The sequence below is a fragment of the Gobius niger genome (assembly GCF_951799975.1).
Source record: "Gobius niger genome assembly, chromosome: 8".
Taxonomy (NCBI): Eukaryota; Metazoa; Chordata; class Actinopteri; order Gobiiformes; family Gobiidae; genus Gobius; species Gobius niger.
The window spans coordinates 61,136-82,116 of NC_136859.1; the positions used below are offsets into that span (position 1 = coordinate 61,136).

The 20,981-nt window shown below is 50.4% G+C and overlaps 1 protein-coding gene across 1 annotated transcript in view; it reads right to left on the reverse strand.

Moving 5' to 3' along the window:
• Nucleotides 1-8,081: 8,081 nt before the first annotated feature.
• The window catches only part of amph (amphiphysin), a 29,642-nt gene continuing 16,742 nt past the window's right edge, over nt 8,082-20,981 (reverse strand). The window contains exons 11-23 of the mRNA XM_079561581.1: nt 20,226-20,336; nt 15,972-16,055; nt 15,777-15,803; nt 15,577-15,597; nt 14,366-14,392; nt 14,228-14,275; nt 12,485-12,742; nt 12,360-12,426; nt 11,887-12,047; nt 11,315-11,362; nt 10,775-10,945; nt 8,471-8,572; nt 8,082-8,225 (exon numbers count right to left, since the gene is read on the reverse strand). Of these exons, the coding sequence (XP_079417707.1) occupies nt 8,121-8,225; nt 8,471-8,572; nt 10,775-10,945; nt 11,315-11,362; nt 11,887-12,047; nt 12,360-12,426; nt 12,485-12,742; nt 14,228-14,275; nt 14,366-14,392; nt 15,577-15,597; nt 15,777-15,803; nt 15,972-16,055; nt 20,226-20,336 (1,230 nt within the window). The 3' untranslated portion in view covers nt 8,082-8,120. The remainder of the gene's footprint in view (nt 8,226-8,470; nt 8,573-10,774; nt 10,946-11,314; nt 11,363-11,886; nt 12,048-12,359; nt 12,427-12,484; nt 12,743-14,227; nt 14,276-14,365; nt 14,393-15,576; nt 15,598-15,776; nt 15,804-15,971; nt 16,056-20,225; nt 20,337-20,981) is intronic.

Genomic DNA, 20,981 nt, shown 5'->3' on the forward strand with positions numbered 1-20,981 from the left:
ATTGGCAGTGATAACACTGATGATTATCATTATGTTCAAAAGCACTGGATCTGGAGGGTCCATTATCTTTCCAGGTTTCCTGTGACTATACTTCACATCAGAGCAGAGCACAGGAGCACCTGGATCAGTGCATTTAAACACCTCTCCAAGCACTGTCACTGTTACACGCAACTACTCTGACTAGAATCAGCCAAGACCCTTTAACTCCAAAGGTTTTTGTTCAAAATCGTGTCAGAATTGACAAGGCTGGAAAATCAACACTTTCCCAGTGACTGAGTGTAATCTGGAATTGCTTCTGTTTAAAATGTTTGTGAATATCATTAACTTTTAGCAGGGCATTTGCTGCTGCATTAACACAATAAACTATTGAATGTGTACTACTCAGACACTGTCACGTTTGGTTCTTTTATAAAGGCATTAGTAGATATCAGCCTATATGAAAAAGGTTATTACCTCAGATGTTTCGACAGTGGTAATACCGCCTTGTCAGAGATGAACGTGATGCATCGTTTCAGGTTTTCCAGGCCTGGCCCTCCTGACAAAAGCAACAATCAGTCACTCACGCCTCGTTTTAGCCACGACTCTCAAACACCAAATATAAATACAGTATTTCATTTAAGTCAGTGACTGACTGAATAATGCAGCCCTTTTGCACGTGCACACCTTCTGTAAGTCGATGCTGAGCCTCCACCTCTTCTTCCTTGACGTCCGTGTGGACACTGGTCGTGGGGGCAGCCAGGCTTCTTCTGCAGTGTAAACAAATAATAACAGCAATTTGAATGATAGCCCCTCCTGGAGCCGCCACCTCAACGTGGTGGAGGGTTCGAGCGCCTGAATGATCCTGGAGCTCTGTTGTCGGGGCCTCGTGCCCCTGTAGGGTCTCCCAGGGCAAACAGGTCCTATAGGTGACGGGTCAGACAGAGAGCGGGTCAGAAGCTCCTCATGAGAGACCAACAGGCCCGGTTAGAACCATGAGGACGTCCTTCTGTGGACCCCCCACCTGCAGGAGGAGCCATAGGGGCTGGTGCAGTGTGATTTGGGCGGCTCCAACAGCTGCCCCCACGACCCAGCAACGGACAAGTGGGAGAAAATGGATGGATGGATGAATTATAGCAGCTACTGATAATCTTATTCAGATGCTTCCAGAGCAGCATTCCAGTACAACACTATCCTCTATCCCCTAAATGATGCTAGTGCTTGCTCAGCACCAGGTGTCAGATTGGGGTTGTACAGTTGGCTCTTGTACTTAGCTGAAAGTCCAGCCTCATCACTGAACAGTGCTTCAAAGTCCAGATCAATCTGTTTAAAGAATAAAAGGACAAATATCAGAAAATGCAGTGAAAATGTGTGTGTGTTTCAAAGCATGAAAGTAGATACTGAAACCCAGCATCACACCTGGAACAATGAGTTCCAGCCTTAATTGTACCCCGGTCTGTACTGGAATCACCCAAACAATGCACGACCAAATAACCACTTAAACAGGCTCTCTCCATCTCAGAGCCTTCCCAACATCTGACCTGTTTATCCTGGAGACCAGGGCAGAGAGCGCCCTGTTCCGGACCGCCATGCTGTGCTTCTTTCCCTCTGCTGCGGTAACACATCACCTACAGAACATACACCCTGTGATCACTCTGCAAACACGCTCCTACAGAAGATCAAGCTGGTGCTTGCTGTCTTGTATAGATGCTACGCACTCTCAAATTCACTCATGTTATCAATGCTGGGAATGAGAGGTGTCTGTAAACCACAGACAAACCAATGACAACTTTAATTGTGCATAATCACTGAGGATAATTTCTCTCCTTCATATTGAAGGACAATCCGTCATGAGCAATTTTTAAATTAATATATATGCTGCATATTATTTCTGTTAGTAAAAATGTGAGATTGCAGGATGAATGGAGCTAAACTTAACCTGATCTGAACAGTCATTTTTGGATTTTAACGGAATGTAAGAAACGGTGGGTGAACAGGACAATGTTTACCAGTTCCATCACTGCACTGCGGCTTCACATGGGAAGGATATTATTAGCCTTTAGCCGCGTTTGCGTCGTGGTTTTCTTCCCCGTGTTGTTGTCTGGAAAGTTAGCGCGAGGCAGTGACTTCATTACTGGCATTACCAGACAAAGCTAGGCGGTGTGACTGGGCGTGCTAAAGCTCAAAGTCTCTCTGTGACTGCGGTACCGCGCTCCCCCTCACGCTGTTTCCTCCGCTGTAAGGTTAGCGCACGTGGCTCCGGTCGCCTTTTCCACCTCAGCAGCGCGTGCACGCTCATATGACCGTTATGCTACTGTGACCGGCTCATATGACCGTTATGCTACTGTGACCGGCTCATATGACCGTTATGCTACTGTGACCGGCTCATATGACCGTTATGCTACTGTGACCGGCTCATATGACCGTTATGCTCCTGTGACCGGCTCATATGACCGTTATGCTACTGTGACCGGCTCATATGACCGTTATGCTACTGTGACCGGCTCATATGACCGTTATGCTACTGTGACCGGCTCATATGACCGTTATGCTCCTGTGACCGGCTCATATGACCGTTATGCTACTGTGACCGGCTCATATGACCGTTATGCTACTGTGACCGGCTCATATGACCGTTATGCTACTGTGACCGGCTCATATGACCGCTATGCTACTGTGACCACCGGCTCATATGACCGTTATGCTACTGTGACCGGCTCATATGACCGTTATGCTACTGTGACCGGCTCATATGACCGTTATGCTACTGTGACCGGCTCATATGACCGCTATGCTACTGTGACCGGCTCATATGTGACCGCTATGCTACTGTGACCACCGGCTCATATGACCGTTATGCTACTGTGACCGGCTCATATGACCGTTATGCTACTGTGACCGGCTCATATGACCGTTATGCTACTGTGACCGGCTCATATGACCGTTATGCTGCTGTGACCGGCTCATATGGCCGTTATGCTACTGTGACCGGCTCATATGACCGTTATGCTACTGTGACCGGCTCATATGACCGTTATGCTGCTGTGACCGGCTCATATGGCCGTTATGCTACTGTGACCGGCTCATATGACCGTTATGCTACTGTGACCGGCTCATGTGACCGTTATGCTACTGTGACCGGCTCATATGACCGTTATGCTACTGTGACCGGCTCATATGACCGTTATGCTACTGTGACCGGCTCATATGACCGTTATGCTACTGTGACCGGCTCATATGACCGTTATGCTACTGTGACCGGCTCATATGACCGTTATGCTACTGTGACCGGCTCATATGACCGTTATGCTACTGTGACCGGCTCATATGACCGTTATGCTACTGTGACCGGCTCATATGACCGTTATGCTACTGTGACCGGCTCATATGACCGTTATGCTCCTGTGACCGGCTCATATGACCGTTATGCTACTGTGACCGGCTCATATGACCGTTATGCTACTGTGACCGGCTCATATGACCGTTATGCTACTGTGACCGGCTCATATGACCGTTATGCTACTGTGACCGGCTAACATCGCGGGTTTAGCAGCGTGAGCTTCGATTGTTTTCACGGAGAACGTAACCCATGAGAAACCCGATGTTAGCTAACGGGGGGCGATAGCTAAGCGCCCCAGTGCAGAAAATAACGCAGACTTAACCGATAATGACGTTATACCACATTTACAGAGAGTAAGTTAGCAAAGCCATGACTAATGTCTCTGCAAGTAACCAGAAAGAGCCCAACATTTCACATAATGTTTCACCAAAGGGCTAGCTTCTGCTACTCAGTCTGCTAATCGCCTAGCATCGCCTAGCATCGATCAATTCTGACAATTCGGAGCTTTAAAAAAAAACAAAAAATAAACACAGTCAAAAAACAGTGACTTTGCATAAGTTTACAGCTAAAGTTCACAGACTCACCGTTCACAGTTGTGTCCAGGACCAGGTTTGAGCTGCTGAAGCTCCTCTAACATTGACGCCGGTGCCTTTGTCTGATTCCCGCCTTCCGCCTGTTTTGAACGTCTTCTTCTTTTCTGACAATGAGACTCAACAGCGCCAGCATTTGGTGGTGGCCAAACATATACAGTGAATGGGCCAAACATTTCTAACATGTTTTTAGGGGTAGATTGACTCATACACTGCGTTAATGTTTGTGACACATAAATAATAATGTTAGATGTAGTCTATGTACGTATTTATTTATTCATTAATTATGTTTTGAGGCGTTGTGTCTCAGTTACCATTAATCTTGCCAATATTAGCTTAACCAATCATTTTTTAGGGTCTATCTAACTGTGAAGTTGACATTCTTCACTGTAAATAATATTACAGAATTGATCCGTAAAAAGTACAGTTTATGAATATTAAACCTCCTATAGTTACATATATTTACAATAATACAACAAATTGGGCGTTATTGTTGTTACAGAATATGCCATTTTAGAAACCTGCATTATCTTACATTTAACGGTGCAAAAACGTACATTTTCCTTTATCTAACTGTGAAGTTGGCATTCTTAACTGTAAATAATATTACAGAATTGACCTGTAAAAAGTACAGTTTACTCAATATTAACAGAGGAAACCTGTAATAATTACAGAAAATATATGTTGAACAATACAGTAAATGGGCGTAATTGTGGTTACAGAAAATGTCATTATAAAAACCTGCATTTCGTTAAATTTAACAGTGTAAAAATGTGTAAAACTGTACAACTTACATTATTAACGGTAAATCATTTTACAGAATTGATCTGTAAAAAGTACAGTTTACTCAGCAATAACAGAGTAAACCAGTAATATTTGCAGCACATTTATGTAAAATGTACAGTATGTCACAGTTTTCACAAAAATAGTTATACACTGTAAAATAGACAGTAATTTTCCATGAAACTATTAACATGCTTTTACTGTAGGTAAATTACAGTTTTTTACTATATAATTTACAGACTTTTTTTTTTACAGTGTGTGTTCCAGAGTAATCCGACCTGTGCCAAATGTTTTATATATACCCACATTGGTTCAACTCCATTCCATGCTACAGGAGTTAACCTCACCAGGTCAGCTTCTCCATCTGCTTCAGCTCGTGCCCAGGCCTCAACTGTGGCTCGTTCTCGTCCACCTTCAACCCAACCCCCCAGAGAAGCACATGTGCCAGAGCCAAACCCCTATGCAGGCGATGTGGGGAAGTGTGGTAGTTTTCTGCTTCAATGTTCACTAGTTTCTGATCAGAAACCCCTCACTTATAACAGACACTTCCAGAATTGCCTTCACTCTGGAGCTTCTCCAGGACTTTAGAGTGGGCCTCTGCAGTTTGGCAGAATAATACTTCAGTCCATCACTTTTGAAGATGAATTAAGAACAGCAGTCAACCATCCAATCCAGAGGAAAGAGGCTCCTTTCTTTTCATCACGGTACGCGCAGCGTTGCGGAATATTCCGTGGACTTTAGAGCTTTGGCAGCTGAGGCTGGGTGGGATGATGGAGCGCTGCAGAGTGTGTTTGTGAAAGGTTTGTAAAAGCTCTTAAAGACGACTCTGATAACCTTGATTCCCTGATTTCTGCCGCAGTTAAATTGGATAATCTGATTTGTGAGCGTCGTAGGGAGCGAGGAAGTCGCACTGTTCCCTCATCTAATCCTCACAGTTTTCCTCCTCGCAGCACAATTGTTTCCTGCTCCTACAGTCAGCCCAGTCAATTAAAGGAACAGGCCACCGTTTTTACATATTGAGATATGCTCTTACCTAACCTTAGACGAGTTAATATATCCCCGTCTGGTCTTTGTCTTTGTAACATCAGGCTAATGCTAACACCAGGCTAATGCTAACATCAGGCTAATGCTAACACCCGACTAATGGTAACACCAGGCTATTGCTAACACCAGGCTAGTGCTAACACCTGGCTAATGCCAACTCCAGGCTAATGGTAACATCAGGCTATTGCTAACATCAGGCTAGTGCTAACACCAGGCTAGTGCTAACACCAGGCTAGTGCTAACACCAGGCTATTGCTAACACCAGGCTATTGCTAACACCAGGCTATTGCTAACACCAGGCTAGTGCTAACACCAGGCTAGTGCTAACACCAGGCTATTGCTAACACCAGGCTAGTGCTAACACCAGGCTATTGCTAACACCAGGCTATTGCTAACACCAGGCTAGTGCTAACACCAGGCTATTGCGAACTTCAGGCTAGTGCTAACACCAGGCTAGTGCTAACACCAGGCTAGTGCTAACACCTGGCTAATGCCAACTCCAGGCTAATGGTAACATCAGGCTATTGCTAACACCAGGCTAGTGCTAACACCAGGCTATTGCTAACACCAGGCTATTGCGAACTTCAGGCTAGTGCTAACACCAGGCTATTGCTAACACCAGGCTAGTGCTAACACCTGGCTAATGCCAACTCCAGGCTAATGGTAACATCAGGCTATTGCTAACATCAGGCTAGTGCTAACACCAGGCTAGTGCTAACACCAGGCTAGTGCTAACACCAGGCTAGTGCTAACACCAGGCTAGTGCTAACACCAGGCTATTGCTAACACCAGGCTATTGCTAACACCAGGCTATTGCTAACACCAGGCTAGTGCTAACACCAGGCTATTGCTAACACCAGGCTAGTGCTAACACCAGGCTATTGCTAACACCAGGCTATTGCTAACACCAGGCTAGTGCTAACACCAGGCTATTGCGAACTTCAGGCTAGTGCTAACACCAGGCTAGTGCTAACACCAGGCTAGTGCTAACATCAGGCTAGTGCTAACACCAGGCTAGTGCTAACATCAGGCTAGTGCTAACACCAGGCTAGTGCTAACACCAGGCTAGTGCTAACACCAGGCTAATGCTAACACCAGGCTAGTGCAAACACCAGGCTAGTGCTAACACCAGGCTATTGCTAACATCAGGCTATTGCTAACACCAGGCTAATGCTAACACCAGGCTATTGCTAACACCAGGCTAATGCTAACACCAGGCTATTGCTAACATCAGGCTAATGCTAACACCAGGCTAATGCTAACACCAGGCTAATGCTAACACCAGGCTATTGCTAACACCAGGCTATTGCTAACACCAGGCTAATGCTAACACCAGGCTATTGCTAACATCAGGCTAATGCTAACACCAGGCTAATGCTAACACCAGGCTATTGCTAACACCAGGCTAATGCTAACACCAGGCTAGTGCTAACATCAGGCTAGTGCTAACACCAGGCTAGTGCTAACATCAGGCTAGTGCTAATACCAGGCTATTGCTAACACCAGGCTAATGCTAACACCAGGCTAGTGCTAACACCAGGCTAGTGTGAGATGTGTGAGGTCAGAGGTCAGAGATGATCCGACTCAAGCTGAAGCAGAAGAACTTTATTGATCTCCACAAAAACAGTCACTGACGACGCGGCGCTTCACGGAGAAACACCCACATGTTAATAACACGCTTATGACATGTTTGTAACACGCTTATCACATGTTTGTAACACGCTTATCACACGTTTACATCATGTTTAAATAAAACACAAGCACAACACCAATGCGGTTTGTCACGTGACCCGCTCGGGCGGCTCTGATTGGTCCATGTCTGAGTGACGGATCGGGGCTGCATGCTGATTGGACGAGCACTACACACTACACTCACACGGGGCGGGTTCTTCTTTCAACTCGGGGGGGGGGGGGGGGGGGTTCTCCACGGGTTCTGGAACAGTCCCGTCCTCATGGGAGCGACCGGGGGTGTATGAGTTCTTTGGAGCGGTCTGGGGGGGTTCATCAGGGTGGGACGGGTCTGAGGGTGTATAGGGGGTAATGTGTGGTCCTAGGGGCACACTGGGGTATATTGAGGCGGTCCCTGGGGGTGTATCGGGGGTGTATCGGGGATGTATGGGGGGTGATCGGGTTGTGTCGGGGGGATATCGGGTGGATATCGGGGGTGTATCGGGGGGATATCGGGGCTGTATCGGGGGGATATCGGGTGGATATCGGGTGGATATCGGGGGTGTATCGGGGGGATATCGGGTGGATATCGGGTTGTATCGGGGGTGTATCGGGGGGATATCGGGTGGATATCGGGGGTGTATCGGGTGGATATCGGGGCTGTATCGGGGGGATATCGGGTGGATATCGGCAGGCTGTATCGGGACACCTCCGTGGGCTCATTCGAGGCGCTGTACGAAGTTCTCGGGGAACAGTCCTCTGTGGGCGCTCACTCCCAGCGTCGACCATTCCGTGAGCTTCACACCCGTCAGCCAACCAGCCTCCTGCAAATCACAACCAGGAAGTGACATCAGCCAATGGGCGGCGCTCACGTGACATCACAACCTCCTAAAGAGAAGTTAGTATAGTATAGTTTAAAACTGAGGCGGAGCTTAAACTTCCATGGTGGTAACTATGGTAACTTCAGGTTGTTTGGTCGCCTGTCGGAGACGTCACATGGCACGTTCTGCTCTTGTACTTATAAACTATGACCAGCAGGTGGCGCTGATGTTCTGTCCTCGGGTCTCACCTGGTCCTCCAGACTGACCGTGGGAACCACGAGGACCACGTCTCCTCGGACCAGCTCCAGCTCGTCTGCGTTCGCCGCCTCGAAGTCGTGCATCGTCTCCACCTGACGAGCAGAGAGGGAGGCCGGGTTAGTCCCGGTTTAGTCCCGGTTTAGTCCCGGTTTAGTCCTGGTTTAGACCTGGTTTAGACCCGGTTTAGCCCTGGTTTAGACCTGGTTTAGTCCTGGTTTAGTCCTGGTTTAGTCTCGGTTCAGTCCAGGTTTAGTCCTGGTTTAGTCTCGGTTCAGTCCAGGTTTAGTCCTGGTTTAGTCCTGGTTTAGACCTGGTTTAGTCCTGGTTTAGTCCTGGTTTAGTCTCGGTTCAGTCCAGGTTTAGTCCTGGTTTAGTCTCGGTTCAGTCCAGGTTTAGTCCTGGTTTAGTCCTGGTTTAGACCTGGTTTAGTCCTGGTTTAGTCCTGGTTTAGTCTCGGTTCAGTCCAGGTTTAGTCCTGGTTTAGTCTCGGTTCAGTCCAGGTTTAGTCCTGGTTTAGTCCTGGTTTAGCCCTGGTTTAGCCCTGGTTTAGCCCTGGTTTAGTCCTGGTTTAGTCCAGGTTTAGTCCTGGTTTAGTCCTGGTTTAGTCTCGGTTCAGTCCAGGTTTAGTCTCGGTTTAGTCCTGGTTTAGTCCTGGTTTAGACCTGGTTTAGTCCTGGTTTAGTCCTGGTTTAGTCTCGGTTCAGTCCAGGTTTAGTCCTGGTTTAGTCCAGGTTTAGTCCTGGTTTAGTCTCGGTTCAGTCCAGGTTTAGTCTCGGTTTAGTCCTGGTTTAGTCCTGGTTTAGACCTGGTTTAGACCTGGTTTAGTCCTGGTTTAGTCTCGGTTCAGTCCAGGTTTAGTCCTGGTTTAGTCCAGGTTTAGTCCTGGTTTAGTCTCGGTTTAGTCCTGGTTTAGTCCTGGTTTAGACCTGGTTTAGTCCTGGTTTAGTCCTGGTTTAGTCTCGGTTCAGTCCAGGTTTAGTCCTGGTTTAGTCCAGGTTTAGTCCTGGTTTAGTCTCGGTTCAGTCCAGGTTTAGTCTCGGTATAGTCCTGGTTTAGTCCTGGTTTAGACCTGGTTTAGACCTGGTTTAGTCCTGGTTTAGTCCTGGTTTAGACCTGGTTTAGTCCTGGTTTAGCCCCGGTTTAGACCAGGTTTAGTCTCGGTTTAGACCTGGTTTAGTCCTGGTTTAGCCCCGGTTTAGACCTGGTTTAGTCCTGGTTTAGACCTGGTTTAGACCTGGTTTAGTCCTGGTTTAGCCCCGGTTTAGACCAGGTTTAGTCTCGGTTTAGTCCTGGTTTAGTCCTGGTTTAGACCTGGTTTAGACCTGGTTTAGTCCTGGTTTAGTCCTGGTTTAGTCCTGGTTTAGACCTGGTTTAGTCCTGGTTTAGTCCTGGTTTAGACCTGGTTTAGTCCTGGTTTAGCCCCGGTTTAGACCAGGTTTAGTCTCGGTTTAGACCTGGTTTAGTCCTGGTTTAGCCCCGGTTTAGACCTGGTTTAGTCCTGGTTTAGACCTGGTTTAGACCTGGTTTAGTCCTGGTTTAGCCCCGGTTTAGACCAGGTTTAGTCTCGGTTTAGTCCTGGTTTAGTCCTGGTTTAGACCTGGTTTAGACCTGGTTTAGTCCTGGTTTAGACCTGGTTTAGACCTGGTTTAGTCCTGGTTTAGTCCTGGTTTAGTCCTGGTTTAGTCCTGGTTTAGTCCTGGTTTAGCCCTGGTTTAGACCTGGTTTAGACCCGGTTTAGCCCTGGTTTAGTCCTGGTTTAGTCCTGGTTTAGTCCTGGTTTAGTCCTTGTTTAGTCCTGGTTTAGTCCTGGTTTAGTCTCGGTTCAGTCCAGGTTTAGTCCTGGTTCAGTCCAGGTTTAGTCCTGGTTTAGTCCTTGTTTAGCCCCAGTTTAGTCCTGGTTTAGTCCAGGTTTAGTCCTGGTTTAGACCTGGTTTAGTCCCGGTTTAGCCCTGGTTTAGCCCTGGTTTAGCCCCGGTTTAGACCAGGTTTAGTCTCGGTTTAGTCCTGGTTTAGTCCTGGTTTAGACCTGGTTTAGCCCTGGTTTAGTCCTGGTTTAGTCCTGGTTTAGTCCTGGTTTAGTCCTTGTTTAGTCCTGGTTTAGTCCTGGTTTAGTCTCGGTTCAGTCCCGGTTTAGTCCCGGTTCAGTCCCGGTTTAGCCCCGGTTCAGTCCCGGTTTAGCCCTGGTTTAGTCCTGGTTTAGTCCTGGTTTAGCCCCGGTTTAGACCTGGTTTGGTCCTGGTTTAGTCCAGGTTTAGTCCTGGTTTAGTCCCGGTTTAGTCCCGGTTCAGTCTGACCTTGAACAGGAAGTCCTGGGGCAGGGTCCCGGCGCTCGGCCCGATGTGCTGGACGGAGGCGGAGCTGTTGCCGGCGGCGACGGTGGGAGAGATGATGTCGGCGTCGCGGTCGTCGTCGCCTTCGTTACTCGACGCCGGCTCGATCACGACCGACGGGATCGACATCTTCTCCTGAGGAGCACAGAGCTTAGTCAGGAGTACCTCACAGGGAGCGCCTCAAACACACAGGGAGCGCCTCAAACACACAGGGAGCGCCTCAAACACACAGGGAGCGCCTCAAACACACAGGGAGCGCCTCAAACACACCAGAGCGCCTCAAAAACACCAGAGCGCCACAGGGAGCGCCTCTAAAACAAACAGGGAGCGCCTCAAACACACCAGAGCGCCTCTAAAACACCAGAGCGCCTGTGTCAGTTCTTCTGTGTAACAACTTATACAGAAAAAAAAGGAATAATTTCCCCACAAATTTAGATTTAATTCCAGTTTAAGGTGTTTTAATGACATTTAAGGCCTTGATTTTGGAGCTTTTTAACGACTCACCGACGACTCTTCCACAGGACTGTCCTTCCTCTGCACCGCGGCAGCAACCTGCAATCAACCAATCACAATCAACCAATCACAATCAACCAATCACAATCAACCAATCAATCAATCAATCAATCAATCACAATCAACCAATCACAATCAACCAATCACAATCAATCCTGTTCTTGCTCTGGTTCCTGTTCTGGCTCTGGTTCCTGTTCTGGCTCTGGTTCCTGGTCTGGCTCTGGTTCCTGGTCTGGCTCTGGTTCCTGGTCTGGTTCCTGGTCTGGCTCTGGTTCCTGGTCTGGCTCTGGTTCCTGGTCTGGTTCCTGGTCTGGCTCTGGTTCCTGGTCTGGCTCTGGTTCCTGGTCTGGCTCTGGTTCCTGGTCTGGCTCTGGTTCCTGGTCTGGTTTCTGTTCTCTCACTGGTTCCTGGTCTGGCTCTGGTTCCTGTTCTGGCTCTGGTTCCTGTTCTGTCACTGGTTCCTGTTCTGTCCCTGGTTCCTGTTCTGTCTCTGGTTCCTGTTCTGTCACTGGTTCCTGTTCTGTCACTGGTTCTTGTTCTGTCACTGGTTCTTGTTCTGTCACTGGTTCCTGGTCTGGCTCTGGTTTCTGGTCTCTCTCTGGTTCCTGGTGTTGGGTTAGTACCTGTTCTGTCACTGGTTCCTGTTCTGTCTCTGGTTCCTGTTCTGTCTCTGGTTCCTGTTCTGTCACTGGTTCCTGTTCTGTCACTGGTTCTTGTTCTGTCACTGGTTCCTGGTCTCTCTCTGGTTCCTGGTCTGGTTCCTGTTCTGTCTCTGGTTCCCTTTCTGTCACTGGTTCCTGTTCTGGCTCTGGTTCCTGTTCTGTCACTGGTTCCTGGTGTGGAGTCAGTACCTGGTCTGGCTCTGGTTCCTGGTCTGGGGTTAGTACCTGTTCTGTCACTGGTTCCTGGTCTGGCTCTGGTTCCTGTTCTGTCACTGGTTCCTGGTGTGGAGTCAGTACCTGTTCTGGCTCTGGTTCCTGGTCGGTCACTGGTTCCTGGTCTGTCACTGGTTCCTGGTCTGGCTCTGGTTCCTGGTCTGGTTCCTGGTCTGGCTCTGGTTTCTCCGGCTCCTCCTGGACCTCGGCCGGAGTCGGGTCTGTGGGCTGATACAGGAGTTAATCAGGGCGTAAGAGGGCGGAGCCTGAGGGTCACGTGACTCACTGGAGGCTCTTCCATTGGACAGGGCTCCGGCTCCTGCGTCTCCATTGGCTCTGCTTTAGGCTCCTCCTCCTCTGCTTTAGGCTCCTCCTCCTCTGCTTTAGGCCCCTCCTCCTCTGCTTTAGCCTGCTCCTCTTCATGCATAGGCTCCTCCTCTTCCTTCTTAGGCACCTCCTCCTGCACGTGAGGCCACTCCTCCGCTGCAGGCCCCGCCCCCTCCGTCGGGGATCTTTGGTCCGGGCCGGGACCTGTGTTTTGGTTCTTTTCAGAGACAGGTTCGGGTTTAGTTCAGATTTACCTTCAGCTCGGAGTCTCCGGTCGTCGTGGAGGAGCCTCTCTAACCCCTGAGGGAAACTCTGTCAAAGAGCCTCCGGTTCCTGTAAGTTCCTGGTCTGAGATGGAACTAACGGGACCTTCTTATTCTGCCGAGTCACTGAGTCACATTTTTGTAATTTTTGTGTCAAATTTTGTCACATTTTGTCACATTTTTGTCATTTTCGTCAATTTTTTGTCGCATTTTTTCATCAATTTTTTCGTCAATTTTTTATACATTTTTTGTCACATTTTCGTCCATTTTTTGTCAATTTTTTGTCGCATTTTTAGTCAATTTTTTGTCAATTGTTTTGTCACATTTTTGGTCATTTTCGTCAATTTTTTCGTCAATTTTTTCGTCAATTTCTTGTGACATTTTTGCCACTTTTTCATACACTTTTCGTCACTTTTTTGTCAATGTTCTCTCTCTGTTTTGTTGCTTTTTTCCAGAAGCTTTTGGATTGGGGTAAAGCCAAACTGGAGAAAATGTGCTCGGTTCAGGCGGGGGTTAAGGGGTTAAAGAATACTGGAGGAAAAGTGTCTGGTCAGCCTGAAGCTGCACATGGGACGTCCCGACATGGGAACCAGGGGCGGACTGGCCACATGTCCATTCTGGAAGAGCACAGAAGGGCCACCGGTCCCGCCTTAACCGAGCTTTACCCAAATCTAAAAGCTAAAAGGAAAAGCATCAAAATAGCGACAAAAAAGAGGATGAAAAGAAAACAAAAATGTGCCGGAAAAGCAACAAAAAAAGTGACAAAAATGTGATGAAAAGTCAACAAAAACACGACAACAAAGCAACAAAAAGGCCACAAACGCATGACAAAAACACAACAAAAAATGTGACAAAAACACAACAAAAAATGTGACAAAAACACAACAAAAAGCCGCAAAAAAGTAATGAAAAAAACAACAAAAATATGACAAAAAATGCGGCGACTTGACAAAAAGCTACAATCACTTTCGTAGGTCTCAGTTTTCAAATGAGGCGTTACACTGTCGCTCTCCAGTCGAGAAGCTTTTAGATTTGGGTAAAGCCGAACTGGAGAAAATGCGCTCCGTTAAGGCGGGGGGTAAGTGGCACATTTACGCTCATTTGGGCCAGGCTGGTCAGAGTCCAGGGCTGTTTCTCAGTCCCAGTCCGCCCCTGATGGGAACGATCCAAAGCACGAGGTCGACCTCTCACCGGCTCCAGCAGAGTAAAGTGAAGGTCCCGCTAGTTCCATCTCAGTCTGACCTCAATATCACTGAGCCACTGTGGGGAGATCTCAAACCTGTAGGAACTTACAGGAACTGGAGGCTTTTTGAGTTTTACAATCGAGGAAATAAAGAGGCTCCTCCACAACGACCACGAAGACTCAGAGCTTCACTGATGTTCAAGGGAAATCCTCAGCGTCCACAGTGAGTCTGGAAACACTGGAGAAAGAAACTCACCATTTTGTCAAAATCTGCAAAGGCTGCAAACCCTGGAGCCCCGTCGTCCTGCAAACACACGGACCCGTCAGCTTCCAGAGCACAGACAGAACACAGACCTGCTGAGGAAACATCTGAGGTGAAGCAGAGAGGACTCACCGTGGAGAACCCGTTAAAGGCGTTGGCCTGAAACAAACGAGAAAGAACACTTTAAAACAGAGACGACCCGAGCAGGAGGAGGACACGGTGGAGAGGAGCTACTGTGGGACCGAACCCGGGTCTAACGGGGTCTAACGGGTCTGTGGAGGAGCTCAGAGTCTGGATCTACGTCTGGGGCTAAGTCTGGTCTAGGCCACACCTGCTCCCGCTCGGGTTCTGGGTCCCGGTCCTGGTACAGGGAGCCGAGCCGCTGATCGGCCGCTTCGTCGTCGTCTGGACCGGACTCTGCGGGTCTGGACTCTTCTGGACCCGGAAAGGACTCGAAGGGTCTGGACTCTTCTGGACCCGGAAAGGACTCGAAGGGTCTGGACTCTGTGGGTCTGGACTCGAAGGGATCAGACTCAAACCCAAACGGGTCCGATCCAAATCCGGCCTGAGTCTCCGCGAAAGGATCGGCGTCAAAACCCGGACCGAACCCGGACTCAAACGGGTCTGAGGCCGGATCTGGAGCAGGACCTGAGCCGGGCTGTGGCTCTGATCCTTCGGTCCAGGCTCCGCCCTCGTCCTGAGGCTCCGGGAGTCGGTCGGTTTGGAGCAGTTCGGGCTGATCCAGGGTTTGGTCCTGGGTTTGGGCTAGATCTAGGTCCAGGTCTGGGTGCGGAGTCTGGTGTGGGTAGTGGTCCATGTACGGGGTTGGGTCTGGGTCCTTGTCCGGGTCCAGGGTCTGGGCCAGGTCGAGGTCCGGGTCAGGGGTCTGGGCCAGGTAAAGATCTGGGTCAGGGGTCTGGGACGGTCCTTCCTCCGCCGTCTCGTAGTCCGACCCGGACCCGTCAGGACTGGCTGGTCTCAGGAACTGGCCTGAGGTCCCGGACTCGGCGAGGACCGGGTCTGGACTGGGATCCTGGTCTGGACTGAAGGCGGCCCAGGAGCAGCTGAAGCCTGCCCCCTGCTGCACACAAACGGCTCTGCCTTTAAACCTGGAGCTCCACATGTCCACATTTAAGGAGAACAGGCTCTCAGTCGTACAGGAGCTCTGCATCGTCTGTGCTCTGTAGTTACAGTGTCGGACGTTTCGCCTCTTCAGCGCCTCCTGCTGAGGTGCAGGGGCTGAGGTCCATGAGGAGGCGAAACGTCCCACACTCTAACTACAGAGAAAAGACGAGGACTCAAGAACCTTCAGCAGAGATAATCCTGAGTGAGCTGGGACTGACCTGGTCCGGCTGAGACTCTCCCTGTAACAGAAGGAGAACAATCAGAGTCTGGTGACAGAAGACCAACTCTACAAACTCTACAACCTCTACAAACTCTACAACCTCTACAGACTCTACAATCTCTACAAACTCTACAAACTCTACAACCTCTACAACCTCTACAAACTCTACAATCTTTGAAACATGATTCAAACACTCACCGTCCACATGTCCCAGGGCACAGTGGTCTGCATTGGGTCAAAGACAGAAAACACATGAGCTTCAACAAACCGACCTCACACTTAACACGTAAATCCTTTATTATATTGTAGTTATATTGTAATTATGTTGTAATTATTTTGTAATTATATTACAATTGCACTGTAGTTGCACGTTAATAAAGAGGTGCTTCAGACCTGAGGGATCGGGGCCACGCTCTCGTCCACCTGAAACGCATCGAAGTCTAGGTCCAGCAGCGACTCTCCGGGGCGTTCGTTAGGCTGCGGACGAGAGGGTTCGGTCAGAGCGTGTGGTGCCCTCTGTCCTCGCCATAGTTACCCCAGAAACACTCTCTGCCCTCGCCATAGTTACCCCAGAAACACTCTCTGCCCTCGCCATAGTTACCCCAGAAACGCCCACTCCCCTCGCCATAGTTACCCCAGAAACACCCTGTGCCCTCGCCATAGTTACCCCAGAAACACTCTCTGCCCTCGCCATAGTTACCCCAGAAACACCCTCTGCCCTCGCCATAGTTACCCCAGAAACACCCTCTGCCCTCGCCATAGTTACCCCAGAAACACCCTCTGCCCTCGCCATAGTTACCCCTGAAACACCCTGTGCCCTCGCCATAGTTACCCCTGAAACACCCTCTGCCCTCGCCATAGTTACCCCAGAAACACCCACTGTCCTCGCCATAGTTACCCCAGAAACACCCTCTGCCCTCGCCATAGTTACCCCAGAAACACCCTGTGCCCTCGCCATAGTTACCCCAGAAACACCCTCTGCCCTCGCCATAGTTACCCCAGAAACACCCTCTGCCCTCGCCATAGTTACCCCAGAAACACCCTCTGCCCTCGCCATAGTTACCCCAGAAACACCCACTGCCCTCGCCATAGTTACCCCAGAAACACCCTCTGCCCTCGCCATAGTTACCCCAGAAACACCCACTGCCCTCGCCATAGTTACCCCAGAAACACCCTCTGCCCTCGCCATAGTTACCCCAGAAACGTCCTCTGCCCTCGCCATAGTTACCCCAGAAACGCCCTCTGCCCTCGCCATAGTTACCCCAGAAACACCCTCTGCCCTCGCCATAGTTACCCCAGAAACACCCTGTGCCCTCGCCATAGTTACCCCAGAAACACCCTCTGCCCTCGCCATAGTTACCCCAGAAACGTCCTCTGCCCTCGCCATAGTTACCCCAGAAACACCCTCTGCCCTCGTCATAGTTACCCCAGAAACACCCACTGCCCTCGCCATAGTTACCCCAGAAACACCCTCTGTCCTCGCCATAGTTACCCCAGAAACACCCTCTGTCCTCGCCATAGTTACCCCAGAAACACCCACTGTCCTCGCCATAGTTACCCCAGAAACGCCCTCTGCCCTCGCCATAGTTACCCCAGAAACACCCACTGTCCTCGCCATAGTTACCCCAGAAACACCCACTGCCCTCGCCATAGTTACCCCAGAAACACCCACTGTCCTCGCCATAGTTACCCCAGAAACACCCTGTGCCCTCGCCATAGTTACCCCAGAAACACCCTGTGCCCTCGCCATAGTTACCCCAGAAACACCCTCTGCCCTCGCCATAGTTACCCCAGAAACACTCTCTGCCCTCGCCATAGTTACCCCTGAAACACCCTCTGCCCTCGCCATAGTTACCCCTGAAACACCCTGTGCCCTCGCCCTAGTTACCCCAGAAACACCCTCTGTCCTCGCCATAGTTACCCCAGAAACACCCTCTGCCCTCGCCATAGTTACCCCAGAAACACTCTCTGCCCTCGCCATAGTTACCCCAGAAACACCCACTGCCCTCGCCATAGTTACCCCAGAAACACCCACTGTCCTCGCCATAGTTACCCCAGAAACACCCACTGCCCTCGCCATAGTTACCCCAGAAACACCCACTGTCCTCGCCATAGTTACCCCAGAAACACCCACTGCCCTCGCCATAGTTACCCCAGAAACACCCACTGTCCTCGCCATAGTTACCCCAGAAACACCCTGTGCCCTCGCCATAGTTACCCCAGAAACGCCCACTGCCCTCGCCATAGTTACCCCAGAAACGCCCTCTGCCCTCGCCATAGTTACCCCAGAAACACCCTCTGCCCTCGCCATAGTTACCCCAGAAACACCCTGTGCCCTCGCCATAGTTACCCCAGAAACACCCTCTGCCCTCGCCATAGTTACCCCAGAAACGTCCTCTGCCCTCGCCATAGTTACCCCAGAAACACCCTCTGCCCTCGTCATAGTTACCCCAGAAACACCCACTGCCCTCGCCATAGTTACCCCAGAAACACCCTCTGTCCTCGCCATAGTTACCCCAGAAACACCCTCTGTCCTCGCCATAGTTACCCCAGAAACACCCACTGTCCTCGCCATAGTTACCCCAGAAACGCCCTCTGCCCTCGCCATAGTTACCCCAGAAACACCCACTGTCCTCGCCATAGTTACCCCAGAAACACCCACTGCCCTCGCCATAGTTACCCCAGAAACACCCACTGTCCTCGCCATAGTTACCCCAGAAACACCCTGTGCCCTCGCCATAGTTACCCCAGAAACACCCTGTGCCCTCGCCATAGTTACCCCAGAAACACCCTCTGCCCTCGCCATAGTTACCCCAGAAACACTCTCTGCCCTCGCCATAGTTACCCCTGAAACACCCTCTGCCCTCGCCATAGTTACCCCTGAAACACCCTGTGCCCTCGCCCTAGTTACCCCAGAAACACCCTCTGTCCTCGCCATAGTTACCCCAGAAACACCCTCTGCCCTCGCCATAGTTACCCCAGAAACACTCTCTGCCCTCGCCATAGTTACCCCAGAAACACCCACTGCCCTCGCCATAGTTACCCCAGAAACGCCCTCTGCCCTCGCCATAGTTACCCCAGAAACACCCTCTGCCCTCGCCATAGTTACCCCAGAAACACCCTCTGCCCTCGCCATAGTTACCCCAGAAACACCCACTGTCCTCGCCATAGTTACCCCAGAAACACTCTCTGCCCTCGCCATAGTTACCCCAGAAACACCCTCTGCCCTCGCCATAGTTACCCCAGAAACACCCTCTGCCCTCGCCATAGTTACCCCAGAAACACCCACTGCCCTCGCCATAGTTACCCCAGAAACACTCTCTGTCCTCGCCATAGTAACCCCAGAAACACCCTCTGCCCTCGCCATAGTTACCCCAGAAACACCCTCTGCCCTCGCCATAGTTACCCCAGAAACACCCACTGCCCTCGCCATAGTTACCCCAGAAACACCCACTGTCCTTGCCATAGTTACCCCAGAAACACCCTGTGCCCTCGCCATAGTTACCCCAGAAACGCCCACTGCCCTCGCCATAGTTACCCCAGAAACGCCCTCTGCCCTCGCCATAGTTACCCCAGAAACACCCTCTGCCCTCGCCATAGTTACCCCAGAAACACCCTCTGCCCTCGCCATAGTTACCCCAGAAACACCCTCTGCCCTCGCCATAGTTACCCCAGAAACACCCTCTGTCCTCGCCATAGTTACCACAGAAACACCCTCTGCCCTCGCCATAGTTACCCCAGAAACACCCACTGCCCTCGCCATAGTTACCCCAGAAACACCCTCTGCCCTCGCCATAGTCACCCCAGAAACACCCACTGTCCTCGCCATAGTTACCCCAGAAACACCCTGTGCCCTCGCCATAGTTACCCCAGAAACACCCTCTGTCCTCGCCATAGTTACCCCAGAAACACCCTGTGCCCTCGCCATAGTTACCCCAGAAACACCCACTGCCCTCGCCATAGTCACCCCAGAAACACCCACTGTCCTCGCCATAGTTACCCCAGAAACACCCACTGCCCTCGCCATAGTTACCCCAGAAACACCCACTGCCCTCGCCATAGTTACCCCAGAAACACCCTCTGCCCTCGCCATAGTTACCCCAGAAACACCCTCTGCCCTCGCCATAGTTACCCCAGAAACACCCTCTGTCCTCGCCATAGTTACCCCAGAAACACCCTCTGCCCTCGCCATAGTTACCCCAGAAACACCCTATGCCCTCGCCATAGTTACCCCAGAAACACCCACTGCCCTCGCCATAGTTACCCCAGAAACACCCACTGCCCTCGCCATAGTTACCCCAGAAACACCCTGTGCCCTCGCCATAGTTACCCCAGAAACACCCTCTGTCCTCGCCATAGTTACCCCAGAAACACCCTCTGCCCTCGCCATAGTTACCCCAGAAACACCCTCTGCCCTCGCCATAGTTACCCCAGAAACACCCACTGCCCTCGCCATAGTTACCCCAGAAACACCCTGTGCCCTCGCCATAGTTACCCCAGAAACACTCTCTGCCCTCGCCATAGTTACCCCAGAAACACCCTCTGCCCTCGCCATAGTTACCCCAGAAACACCCTCTGCCCTCGCCATAGTTACCCCAGAAACACCCTGTGCCCTCGCCATAGTTACCCCAGAGAGGGAGGACCCACCTGAGAGGGCGAGGGCGCGGGCAGGAACTCCCCCCCGAACAGGTCGATGATGGGCTCTTCCTTTGGAGGAGACACTTTGGGCGGAGGAGGAACAGGAGGACCCTTTCTCACCTGCACAAAGACATGACCTTTAGTGCCTACAGGAAACCAGTCTGACCACGACTGCACTAACCAGCCTAATCCACCCACAACACCACACTTAACTAACCACACACACTTTACTAACCACACACTTTACTAACCACACACACTTAACTAACCACACCCTTAACTAACCACACAGACTTAACTAACCACACACACTTTACTAACCACACAGACTTAACTAACCACCCTAATGCACCCACAACACCACACTTAACTAACCACACACACTTTACTAACCACACAGACTTTACTAACCACACACTTAACTAACCACCCTAATGCACCCACAACACCACACTTTACTAACCACACACACTTTACTAACCACACAGACTTAACTAACCACACACACTTTACTAACCACACAGACTTAACTAACCACACACACTTTACTAACCACACAGACTTAACTAACCACACACACTTTACTAACCACACAGACTTAACTAACCACACACACTTAGCGTGTGTCGCCTTCGCTGTCATGTTCCGGGCATTTGGACACAAGGTGACACCAGGGGGCGCCCTTCAACCTTCTCAGTGTAAACGTGACTTTCTTCAGAGAGACTTTAGGTCAGACATGAGTGACAGTAACATGAGGCTAAACAC